At 45.0% G+C, this 12837-nt stretch overlaps 1 protein-coding gene across 3 annotated transcripts in view; it reads left to right on the top strand.

Annotated features, from left to right (window-relative positions):
• LOC120953736 (uncharacterized) overlaps positions 1-12837 on the top strand; it is a 65399-nt gene that overhangs the window by 34608 nt on the left and 17954 nt on the right. For all 3 annotated transcript variants that reach the window (XM_040373946.2, XM_040373945.2, XM_049607675.1), the window contains exon 3: positions 7713-7834. In XM_040373946.2, the coding sequence (XP_040229880.2) occupies positions 7713-7834 (122 nt within the window). The remainder of the gene's footprint in view (positions 1-7712; positions 7835-12837) is intronic.

Genomic DNA, 12837 nt, shown 5'->3' with positions numbered 1-12837 from the left:
CGTACGGTAGCGGATGATGTCGTTGATGTTGCCGTTGCTACTACTCACTGCACCAACGGCTACCAACCAGCCTATCTAATTCATCCGGCTTCTTACGGTTCTCGCGGCTTCTACGCTGGCGGCGCTAATCCGAAGGCGTTCGGCAAAGTGTCATACGCGTGAACGTGAAGAAGCCGCGAACGATGGTCCAACCTCGAAACAGGCACCAAGTACCCACCTCACACGCATTCCATTGCCAGTTCGCGCGTCTGCTTTACGCACGAAAGGAGGAGATGTGTGCATGTGGGAGGGAGCGTACATGGCGCAAGCCTGCACTCGTGACCCCATTGGCAATCGAATGCATGTTGTGCGTTCGTGTTCGAGGTCGAATGCCGGATCTAAGCTATCGATGGTTTGATTCGCCGTTATGATACGCCTTGTGATGTGTGGGTGATGATAGGCTATCGTAGATCCCATTGGTAGTGGCATAGTAGTAGAAAGAGATGTAATGATAGTTGATGATGCTGCACTAGTGTGGATAGTAGGATCAGTAGTAGAAATATTCTTAGTAACTGCCAAAAAACAGTAATCTCAGTTGTAATAGTAGTGGTAGTAATGGTAGTAATGGTAGAAGTAGAATCAAGCCTTACTGGTTAGGATATATAACTCCTACTGTATGTATAGTAGTAGCAGTTGCAACAATAGTAGCAGATTCTTAGTAGTAGTAGTAATTACAACGATTGTAGCATGTTCTTAGTAGTAGTAGTAGTTGCAACAGTAGCAGCAGGCTTTTAGCAGTAGTAGTAGTTGCAACAATAGTAGCATGATCTTGGTAGTAGTAGTAGTAACAGTAATAGTAGCGATAGTTCTAATATTAGTAGTAATTTGATGGTGGCAATAGTAGTTGTTATTGTAGCATTAGTGGTAGTAGTAGTGGTAGAAATCGTTGTAGTATTAGTTGTTGTTTTACACTATGTACTATGTTGTATTTGTATTAGTAGTAGTGACAGCTGCTTACATTGAAAAACTCTGTGTTTTGACATGTTTGTGAATCAAAAGCAGTCAATAATTAGCTTAATATAGTAATAGTAATTGTTAAAAATAAGAAAAAAAGGAGAAGTGATGGTAGCAATAAACGTAGTAGTACTTTTTATTCTATTAGCATTAGTTGCAGTAGCATAGATGCAGTAGAAGAGTAGCAGTTTAAATGTTTGTTTTATTCCTTTCTAAATCAACATTGGATCTGGTACACGGGGAACGAAAAACCTACTACAAACCCGATTTTTATTTGCAACTTTTAATATTTCTAGTTTTATGTAAGAGCAGATGTTTAATTGTTTTTTTTTCGTTAGCTGTGTCTGTTATGGTTTTTTATTCTCTTTCATCGCCATCAACTTATGTGTCCAACCTTTATGATATTGCAACACTACTAACATCATTTGTATACTATAGAGATTGTTTCAAAATTTTTATGGAATTGGCACATTGTATATTCATTTCATCTTCGTCATCATCATCATCATTAACATTGCATTAATAGGTACAAATTATAGACGCGTTGGATATGTCTACAAAGTTCGTTCCAATTAAGCTTTCGTAATCGCGCACTACAGCAGAGTGTGGTGGTGTGGTGTTTGTGGATCGATACGTAAAGCCGCATATCAAATCCACCCCGCGATTGATAAGGATGGCGCCCTTCTTTTTCCCATGATCGATGTTTATAGCTTACCCCTCGTAAAAATCGATGCTGAAACAATAGGCTGTTTGGCGGGGTGCGCTGTTAGCCGCGTTGCTTCTTTTTTTTACACATCCCACATGCGTCCTACTCAGCCCGCCGTTTCGTAAGCAATCGTATTAATTAGCGTTGGGATCGTCCAAAGGGAATTATGATGGACGGGGGATCGAGTGAATAGCGCCCAACAGGTGGAAGGAGTGGCTTGGTAAACAAGTTGTGATTAAGTGATTTCAGATCTCGCCTCCCATTGCGTGGCCGTATATTTCCATCGTTTCGATCAGTCTATTATCGTTGTTGCAGCAGCATCACACCACAATTGTCGGCTATTGACGTAGGTGCACTTGGAAAATGCACTTGCGCTCGGTGCGCTTCTCACAGGTGCGTTTGCCGCCCCGGCGCGAAGTTCCACGTTTCCACGCGTGCCTTTAAGTGCACGTGTACAGGGTGAGAGGAAACAAAATTGACCCATTAGCCTTTTCACAGTTTGAAATTTTGATCATTTCCTTGTTTGCTTCACGGTACACACGAAAACGATGTTTGGCAGTGGTGTAGTTCTTTTTTATTTTTTTTTGCATCCGCGAATTATGATCGACAGCCGAGGCACGCCCATTATGCGACCAATTAGTGGTTCAAAGTTTTCGTGCCTTCACTTTCGATTTCGCAAACTCGCGTGTTTCACGCGTGTCACATCCTGCAGGCGGAAGGAAATGTCCAAACAATTCGACTTGCCGGCGCAAACTCCCAGACGCTGAACGGGGGTGAACGGATACGAGCGAACCGGAAACCAGCACTCCTCAAAAAAAGCGAACGGAGTGACGGGGTGGCGAAAACTGCAGCCACCCCAAAGTGACATAAGTTTCGGTTCGCCGACTCCCTTCACATTCGTCAATTGATTTCGCCCAGGATGCTATTACTTTTGAGCGACTTTCTCCGGTTTTGTGTGCCGGTCGCGAGCGGAGAAGAAAATCGCCGAAAAGGAAGTGAACAAACTAAAAACAAAAGTATAACGAAAATAATACGAAGCCATGTCACATTCGCGGCGAGTCAGCTTAAAACCGAAAGTGTAAAACAAAGCGGTTGAGCCCTCGCGGGGCCAGCATGTTCGCGTCAGGGTGCGCGGGATCAATGGAATTCGACCGTTTGGGTGGCATATTTTATCCCACAGCGCTCGCTTTCGTGCGAATTATACATCGGGAATTGATCTTGCGACATGCGGCGTTTGTTTTTGGGCTTTTTTTTGGCTGGGAAAGCGTTGCCATTGTTACTCCAAACCCCGGGGAGGAGGAAAAACCTTTCTTCGTAAAAGCATTTCCCTCGAGCGCATTAAAACGACGGTGAGCGTTCGCCACCCGTTCCTATGCCACCGCTTTGTATTAATTTGATTTTTCGGCTATAATTAATCGAATTTCGTGCACTTTTCGGAAAGCAACGCAACTTTGCAACGCCTGCTTTAGGCTAAGGCACAACAGGGGGGCAGAGGTTTTATAGCTTGCGTGTCGCAGAATTAATCTATTTTGGGTTTCCTTTTCTTTGCGTACAGTCCACTGTTGACGCTACCTTTTTACTCTAGACGGAAGTCGATTAGCGCTTTAGGGTCGGAAATTGGGATTGAAGAAAAAGAAGAAACAAATCTTGCCACAAATACAACGGGCACCTGCGATAGTCGTGCTTTGTTTGAACGCTTCGACGGTACGCTACAACACCATCGCGCTAGTGATGTGCTCTGTGGAGCGCAGCCACGACTCCGATCTGACTTCAGTTTTTTGGTTATTCCGAATACGACTCCGGCAATATCAGAACCAGTAGTTACACTCGGAGTTGGAGTCGTTTTGAGTTTAAGTCGTCCGGAGATGGAATCGTTCGGAGTTAGAGTTGTCCGGAGTTAGAGTCGTTCGGAGCCGAAGTTGTTCGTAGTTTAAGTTGTCAGGAGTTGGAGTCGTCCGGAGTTGGAATCGTCTGGTTTGAAGTTCAGGAGTCATTCGTCAGGAGTTTGAAGTCATTCGGAATCGATTGGGGTCATGGTCGATTGAAGTCTGAGTTGTCCGGGGTCGTAGTTATCCAAAGTGGCATTTCGTTTGTTTTTATTTTTTTATATTTTGCTTTGCGCGTGCATTACATAAACAGGTCTTTGTTTCTAAGAAGAACACTTATCGACGACAGCATCCTTGCTCCGGCCATCTTCGATCTGGCCGACCCCAGTACAAACCAACCCCGGTCGACGCGGAATCCGTCTGTCTACGACTCCGGACGACTCCGACTCCGAGCGATTCTGACTCGAGACGATTACAGACGACTACGGACGACTACGAATGACTCTAACTCCTGATGACTCCAACTTCAACTCCGGATGACTCCAACTCCGGAAGGCTACAGCTCTATTTCCAACTATTGGTACGGGCTACGGCTATTATAATATGGAATTGCCTTGCGTTGATGGGTACGATATTTTTAGACTCAGATCGGAGTCAACACCGGGTTTTTGTCACAACTTTACCCATCACTACATCCAGAATCGATAGCAGTATAGAGTGCGTTGTTTGCGTGTGTATCATCTTTGCAAAGCCGGGAAACGTGCAGCGTTGATTGATTGGCCGCCACCGCACGCGGACCGGTTCGTTTGTTCACTTCCGGTTTTCGGTAACTGTCATCGATCGTTTGCCCTCCCCATTTTCTCCGCCTTGCTTACACACCAACCGGATCGCGAAATTGCCCGCTTCCAATGTGCGGAAATTGTTGTTTACCGGTGTGGTTGGTTTACGCGATGGAAAACGCCCTTTGCGCGCCCGCTCGCTGTCCGAAGGGTCGTTCGAGCGAAGGTACTGAGGAGATGTCACCGGTAATGTGGTGTAAATGATCGCTGTCGTTAGTGTTTAAGCTTTGATTAGAATTGTGGTTTAATTATAGATATTTGCTGCTGTTTGTGTAGCGCTATAACGATTTTATTTGCATAAAAATAGGATGCAAGGCGAATGCGATGATGCGAGCAGAAACTGATTAACTTTTAACTTTAGCTAGAGGGGTGAGCGGCTACTTTAAGCCCATTTCTACCACGAAAGCTGCTGCCAAAGAAGCGCTTATGTTAAATTTGTATTAAATTGTCTGTTTTAAGAGCATTATTTACACATTTGAATAAAATAATTCGTATGGAAATCAACGGATTAAAAAAATATCATGGAAAAGTGCGGCTCTGGGCCGATTCAACCAAGCGGACAGCTCGCTGGCCCGGGTTCATGAACCTCCGAATCGTTTTCCCTCCAATGCATATCCCCATCATAGTGCGTGAGCGAGGGAGAGGAGACGGTTTAATTTTCCTTTCTCGGTGCACACCGTGAACGCGCGCGCACACGAAGATTCACGGCCACTGGCCAACTCTCGCCCAATTTGAGCCACACAATCAAGACCGTGAAGTGTAGTGCAGCAGCAGCCGAAACAGTGCGAAAGAGAGAAAGAGAAGGCAATGCCAGCGAGCAGCTGGATGTTATCGGAAAAATAATCTACCCAGCTACTGGCGGCCTTCCGTACCACCGCACAAACCGCGCTTTCTTCGCGTTTATTTTCATCTGGCTGTGAGTATGGCGCATAAATTATGCACCCCCCCAAAAGAGAGCTTTCCTTTTAGGCGGACACCGCATCGCGCCACTGGTGGTGGACACCTTCCCAATCATCTTCTCGCACTGATCGGCGCCTAGCCCCGCTCCAATCCCTGTCATGATCAAGATCAGACGGCGACCATTACCCGAAACGCGAATGCGTGAAATTTACGTCGTAATGCTCGCTGGCTGCGCGGCCACCATTTGCAGGTGGAACAATCTATTTTCAAACGATTGCGTCTTGAGCCTTCAACCTTCCTCCTCCCCTTTATCCGGTAATTAGTTATGCGACAACTTGCAAAGATTAATTCACACAATACCCCAGCACTCTGGCGGACGTCGTGGAATCGCTGCTCTCCTCACCGCCGCCATCTAAACGCTGCTCTCGCGCTATTTAAATTCACGCTTGAAAGGCATGCAAAGGCGCGTCGGTGGTGTGCGGTTGAGATAAGCGGTCGGTTTCGATACGGAGAGCGTCACTCGAGCAGGCCAATTAGTGCACGACACACACACACACGGACCAGCCTCCAGCAGGAGCAGGAGGAGTGTTTTTTTTTCGGAGGGAATTTATGGTGCACTTTCTTATCGGGCTTGCTTTTCAACACCACCGCACACGTGCCCAACGGGCGGTCGGTTTCAAGCCCATGTGTGCGAGTGTGTTGGCGGGACTTGAGATGATGGCGGGCGTGTCACGTTGGCAGGTTGGCACGGGGAGCATCTTATTGAGTGTGTTGTTCGCCGCATCAAAACCGACCGACCCCGGAGTGTGTGTTGTTTTCGAGAGCGTCCTGCGATGAGACGACGGCGGTGGCAGATTGGATGACTTTCTCCCCTACGTGCGCGCTCGTAACGATCTTGGCCACCCTAGGTTGGGTGTGATCAATTAGTGGCTCACATGACGGTGATCGTTGATGATGATCGGATTTTGTTGTTTTTAACACACACCCGAATAACACTAACAGAACGTTCAACTTAAACTGTCAAACTACCATCGAGTCTCTCCCACTTATGTACAATTCCTGTGCTGTCACACAAACTGCACTGTTTATGATGGGCCATTAGTGGTCTTAAATGGTGCATATATATGTGTGTGTGTGTGTGTGTGTGTGTGTGTGTGTGTGTGTGTGTGTGTGTGTGTGTGTGTGGCAGAACTTTTTGCGAGTAATGAGATAAATTAAATTGCCATTGCCCTAATGAGCGATGCAATGCGTTCATTGCCTTTGCGGCGGCGTTAAATTTTTCGTCTTGGGGAGCACATCTCCCTACAAAGAAGGACCCATTTGCACCTTGTTGAAAGATTTACGAATGTGAGCGTTGCACTGACTGTGAGTATAGTGGTTTATTTTCTCCCTCACAGCAGACAAACTCACGGCGAAAGAGATGCTTCTCTGGGTTTTCCTTCTGTTCAACGAAACGTTTGTGTTGAAAGATCTAGAACAACCGGGGCTGTGCTGTGACTGCACGTTGGTTTACAGCGGTAATGGAAAAATTCCTCAACGATTGCAAACCCATTCACATCGATAAGATAAGCAGTGCTAATAAATTTCTTTAAACAATCAACACCATCGGCTGTATGTCTTGTGGGGGTGCAAATCAAAATTCTTCAGCAATGTTGAAATAGCAATACAGGGGTTATTGTGAGTGGGAGTTAGAGGTTGGTAGTGTATTTTTGCACCAGATAATATTTGCTTATTTATTAGGCAAGATTCAATTACACAAAAAGTTGTTTTTCTCGTTATTTGATTTCATGAGATACACCATCAAACCTAACAAACAAGCAAATGATGACGTCTTAACGATTGAAATACTTACCTATGTTTATCACAATGCTTAAAAATGCTAAAAACGAAACAAATGTTATGTATCATTGCAGTTTAGGGTTATTATCCACAATAATTGAGACACATGTTTGATAAATAGCATACTTATTATTAGTTCGTGTTGAGAATTAACTATTTTCAGGCTTTTGTAAAAAAATCGCATGATGGTATGAGATTTATTTTTTTAGTAACTCATTCAGTTCAGTTAAATTGGTGTACTGTATGGTGTTTTGGTGGCTCTGGCGTCATTCCGATAAAACTGTTTATTAGTCTACAAAATGCTCATTATGCATGCTTGTATTTTTTTCGCACCATCTTTTGCAAACCACAAAGATTAAATGTATCTGTAAAGAGAACGTTATCTGCAAAACTGAAACAACGTCAGAGCGCAAATCTTTTGATCACGTGGTCTTAATTGCCTCCACCGCACACCGGTAATTGCTTTGGCCGCAATGTCTCACAGCCCCTGAATATGGAGGGGGTTTTACTGTACGGTCTGCAATCTTAGAATCTACATACTACTAGATCATCCCGCATGGTGGAAAAACCGCCTTTACTAATTACCTCCATTTTTGTATCTACTTCCAGGTGACACATCGGACGACCGGTGACGTAATGGTGCTGAAGATGAATCAACGGCGCGCTAACCGGCCCAACATGTTGCGCGAGGTGCAGTTGTTGAACAAACTGTCGCATCCGAACATCCTGAGGTGAGTGTCGATCGATCGATGTGTATATCCCCATCTAGCTAGACTTTCATTCATTCGCAACGGATGAATGAAGAGGCGAGAGTGAAGTTACTACACATCTCGCTACGTGCTTCACCGATAGTCTAGTCTATGGGTGGCTTGAGCAGGACCGGCTAGAACACGCCACTTGGGAGAAAATGTTTACAGAAGAAGCCGGGGCAAGGCTATGTATTATAATTGATTTAAAAAGCCATTTCCCATTCTTCTTGCACCGAAGCAGAGAGCCGCTAGAGTCGATGCAATTTCTTTCCATTTGCTTACTACCCTATCCGTTCGGTGTACCCTTCAAGGATATGGCTCGATGAATCTTGATGGATTCTTGGTGGTGCAGGAAACGTCCGCACGCGCAGGGTTCGTCCTGTTTGCTGTTCCTGCTAGTTGACTTTGTGGCGGGAGGAATGGGTAGAAATGGATTTGCGTTCAAATTGACTTCCGTTACAGGTTTGCCTTTTTTTCTCCCGCTCAAGCTTTTCAGGTGAAATAGGGGCGCGCCCGGCGTGTTGTCGCGCCAGGGGAGTAAACAGCATGGGAAAGTAAAAATTACACGCCATCACGAACACGCGCACAGAAATGCATTTCCTTCGCCCGTCTAGACGGGGGTGTTTGTCTGTGTTTACAAGGCTGGGCCACGCTCAGTTGGTTGGCTGTCTGGGCGGGAAGGTTGTTAGTTTGGCGGTAACGAATGCGGACAGGGAGAAAGAGAGCGAGCGCAGTATTGCATTCCATAAATCGTTCGGCTTGCAGTTATGATGGGAATGGAATGTTGTGATTGACGGTGTGTAAGAGTGTTCTGATTTAGGATACGAAATGAAGCTTGGGTGTGTTTGTTTACGCAAGGAAAGGAAAATGAAAGTAAAATTCATTTTTTTTGGTTTTTCTTCTAATGCTACGATTGATCTCGTATATGATCTTACTAATCTAGGAAATGATCAGTCGTTCTCAAAAGAAAATGGGAGTTCTAAAGATTATACACGTCGTCTCCACGAATAAATTATTTTAAAGAATTAATTGGAAATGAGAAATCTGCGAAATCAAACACCGGAAAACAACCCTTTATATGCTCTTTCCAAAAAAGAGAAACCAAATCTCATCCTTGCCTCACTCACCCATTTCATTACATTCGGCCATGTTCAACCAACTTACACCGTGGGGTGGCGTGACTCTTATTGGGAAGATTTATTATCGACTGTAAGCGTTTGTGTACGTCTGCATGTGTGTGTGCTTAGTCCACCACCCACACGAGCACACGAGCACAAAAGCATCCATTTTCACATTGCCAGTGGAAAACGCGATCGCCCTGTGCGGAGGAGGGCACACAAAGTTCAAGGGTCGGTGGCCCTTTACGCGTACGCGGAAAAGACGCCCAGCGCTTACACGGTTCGTCCGTAAGCTGGCGCGGAAGCTGCTGCTGGTTCGGGCAAAAAGAGTCGAGCGAGTTTTCTATGCCCAGCGAATGTAGATTATTTCAGCAATGCTTGTTGTTGTCCGTTTTCTTGTTTTTCTTTTTTTTGGGGGGGGGGGGGGGAATTATGAATTGAAAAGTTTAGTTCAGTCTTTTCAATTTTCCAACATATTCGTTTGCTCCCCCGGGGGCATCAGGTTGGGCAAACTATCGCTCCTGGTCGCTCCTTTGCACGTAAACTATTCAACGAATGGGTGCAGAGCAGTGTTTCGTAGGTGCTGTGGTTAGTGCTGCTTGTTTTACGCCTTCCGAGCCATGACTGGCCTTGATCCCGCTCGCTCCTTTATGCTCTCCCGCCGTCTGTGGTTGGTAATTTATTCATCTTCTGCGCAAACCCTCTAAGCCGGAAATGACCGTGCGAGCGAGGCATGACTGCCAAACACAGCAGCAGTCTGCCGTTGAACTTTGTTTTATTTATTTAATTGCAATCTTTAATATTGAAGCACACCGAGGGGGTGAGTTTTTCTCGTTTCGCCGTGTTTTAGCGTGGCGCTGTTTGTGCGGTTTGTTTGTTTGTTTGCCGTGTATGGCGTTTTCACACAACAAAGTGTAGTTTTTTTTTGTTTGGCAGTATGCAAAGCACTTCGAACGCGCTTAGTTTGTTGCAATGGTGGTCGAGGCGTCGTGCTCGTGTAGTGCTTCGATGACTGTTTCTCTTCGTCTTCGGGCTCTTTTTTGTTTGTGCGTTTCTGTTTTACGGTTTTTTTCTTTCTGTTACTTACAATTGCTCCCGAATTGGTAAACATTACCTACCGCTTTAAGCTGCAGACCGGTGTTGCTCTGCTGGTGGAATTACTACTACTGACGCCACAAAAGGTGGAGAAATTCATCTCGCACAAAAAATGTTACCCGCTATGCATGCAGCGTGTGGTGCGGCTTGCGGAATGAAATCAAAACAAATGAAATCATAAGAAAGATAGCGAGAGAGAGAGAGAGAAAAAATAAGCAGCAATGAAAAACCTGAAAACACCTTTTAGACAACGACCTATACTTTCGCATACTAACACATACGCATGCTCAAACAGCCTTGGCAATGGAGACGCCCGATGGACGCCGGCATCAGACGAGAGTTAGCGCCCGGCGGGGGGTGCATGCGGGCGTGTTTGCTGGGAGGAAATTAAGAAACGAGAGTGAAAGCACTCTTCGAACACTCGCCGATCTTCTTCGGCCAACGCACTGTTGTTCGACGAATTGCCTTCCCCAGGCCCACGCCAGTTTCCCCTCTCGGTTCGCATGCGTTCGTCTGCTTCGGTTTTGCTGATCTTTGTCTCCGAAGTGTTGTCTGCTTTTCTGCGCCAAAGCCATTTTTTTAAATCCGATCATGGACTCATCAAAACATTTGTGCTTTTTTCTATTAGTTTGTTGGTTTTGATTATTTATTTTATTTATTGGTCTGTTTGATTTACAATCTTGTGTTCACGTGTCCGTCACGGTGCAGTTTGAATCAGTTATTCTATAAAGTAAATTCATATTTTGGTGGTCATTCAATTAATTAATTAATTTGGACATTTGGACGGGTGTCCAATCACTTTCCTTCTTACCTTTGAGTACAGTTTTTTCTCCTTTCGGCACTTTGCGTTTGTCATCTGGGAACTCATGGTACAATCATTCACAGTTAGTTTATGCACCTTCTGCAACACTTGATCGTCACGAGCAACAAACGTGTTGCCTTTCTGTTCGCTTTTCCCCCCTTTTAGTTTTGTTCGCACTGTTCGGGGTGTGAAGGGAGGAAGCTAAAGACGCGTTTAACATACGCATCGCGCGAGCTCCCACCAAACAAAAGGCACAAACAACCGCGAGTGCGACGACGGGCAGAAGGATGCCGCCGTGGAGCGGCACGGGAGGGAAGGCGCACGAGAAACGATCACGTTTACGTTTGCCAAGCGTGCAAAGGCTCTGTTGTTATTTTTACGCTTAAGGTTTTATTTTCTCCCTCTGCACCGCTCTTTTGCTTCACTGCCGTTTGCCGCTGCTCTGTGGCGGGCGGCCCATCTTTCGCGATTAGCGCTGCACTTGATGAAGAGAGTGTTTCGCATAAATTGTAGGAGGTGAGCGAGTGAGATGCAGCGAGAAAACTGTTGGACTCCTCGATTAAAGGGAACCTGGGGGAGGGTTGTAAACAGTTCGATTTGCCCTGTCTGTTGGGATGCTATGTTTTGCGTTATGCACACACACACACACACCAAGTGTAGGGCCAGCAGGCAAGTCAATGTTGCCCACCAACTAGCGCAAAACGTGCAAACGGCCTGTGTGTAGTTGTGGGAGGCGTTGTTGAGATTTTCACGACACGGGTCTATGAACTTGCTGAAGGTTACGGTTGGTGCAAAGGCTCAGTTTGCAGACGATTTCGTTGTGTGGCGAGAACTGCAATTGGTGCGATCCCACCATCCATCCCGCTCGAAGATCTCGGGGTACATTTCACTGCCATTTGCTTTTATTTTTTCAGTCGGATTTTCCGACCCTTAGGTAGATTGTACAAATGTTTGCCTTATACTGGAGTGCAAACCAGCTCTGGAATTGAAACGGCACAACCATAAGGGAATAAAAAGATTAATGCTATTTAATGCTTTGTATATTATGGTACGCCAAATAATAGTTTGCACGTAGTTTTACCTTGTTTTTTTCATATTTGTTTGGGGAAAAAACTTCAGATCCAATTTGCGTAATGTAATGGAAAAGTTTTACATTTTTCGTTTTTATTTCATAAATAGCAGTTTATGATTATTTACAGCAAAAAATTATAGCATTATAATGAACGCATTTTCTCCCTTTTTATTACTAAAACCTTAAACTATTGAAGGTAAATTTCTTATATCATTGATTATATTATCATGAAATCCCACATTACACAAAAGAATGATGTACTTTTCGAGTTGAATTTAAAAATGTAATTAACTGCCAACTTCTTGTTTTAAGACAAGAATTTTCTCCCAAGTTATTTGAATTATGAGGTCATTTATTATTGCGCTGCGTACTGCTGAAGGGCGTCCTTCAATATTGGCAGAAGTATATGGTCCACGGACAACGACGACGACGACGACTAAAGATCACATAAACAAAAGTGAAACCATTTTTCCCATTCTGTCGGTTCGTCGCTGTCAGTATCAATTAATCAGCTGTAAAATTTGCCCATACGGTCGTGTACCAAATGAACAACAATGTTGCACAAGATGGAACGCTTCGTAACAAGCATTTCAGTTTGCGATCTTCCCGTCATCTTCCTTCGGTTCGGCTCAATTTACGCTGGCCGCTTAGTGTACAAACAAATCACATTGAATCATCGCAGACGAGCACGGGAAGGATTACCCCTAGCAAAATCGGCATGATGCGTGTGCGAGTCCCGTTTGTTTCGCTAGACGTTTGTTATTGCTTTCAGCGTGTATGTTCTGTGTTGGGTTGTTTCGCGTGTGTGTGTGTGTTTTCATGCTGTGACGCCTATCCTCAGTTTTGGCTACAAAGTATTTTTTTAGTTGTTGTTGTTCTTTAACTTCTTTGCTCCCTT

Source organism: Anopheles coluzzii, chromosome 2 (assembly GCF_943734685.1).
Source record: "Anopheles coluzzii chromosome 2, AcolN3, whole genome shotgun sequence".
Taxonomy (NCBI): domain Eukaryota; kingdom Metazoa; phylum Arthropoda; class Insecta; order Diptera; family Culicidae; genus Anopheles; species Anopheles coluzzii.
The sequence above is the reverse complement of the archived record's forward strand: the minus strand, read 5'-3'. Positions and strand labels throughout refer to the sequence as shown.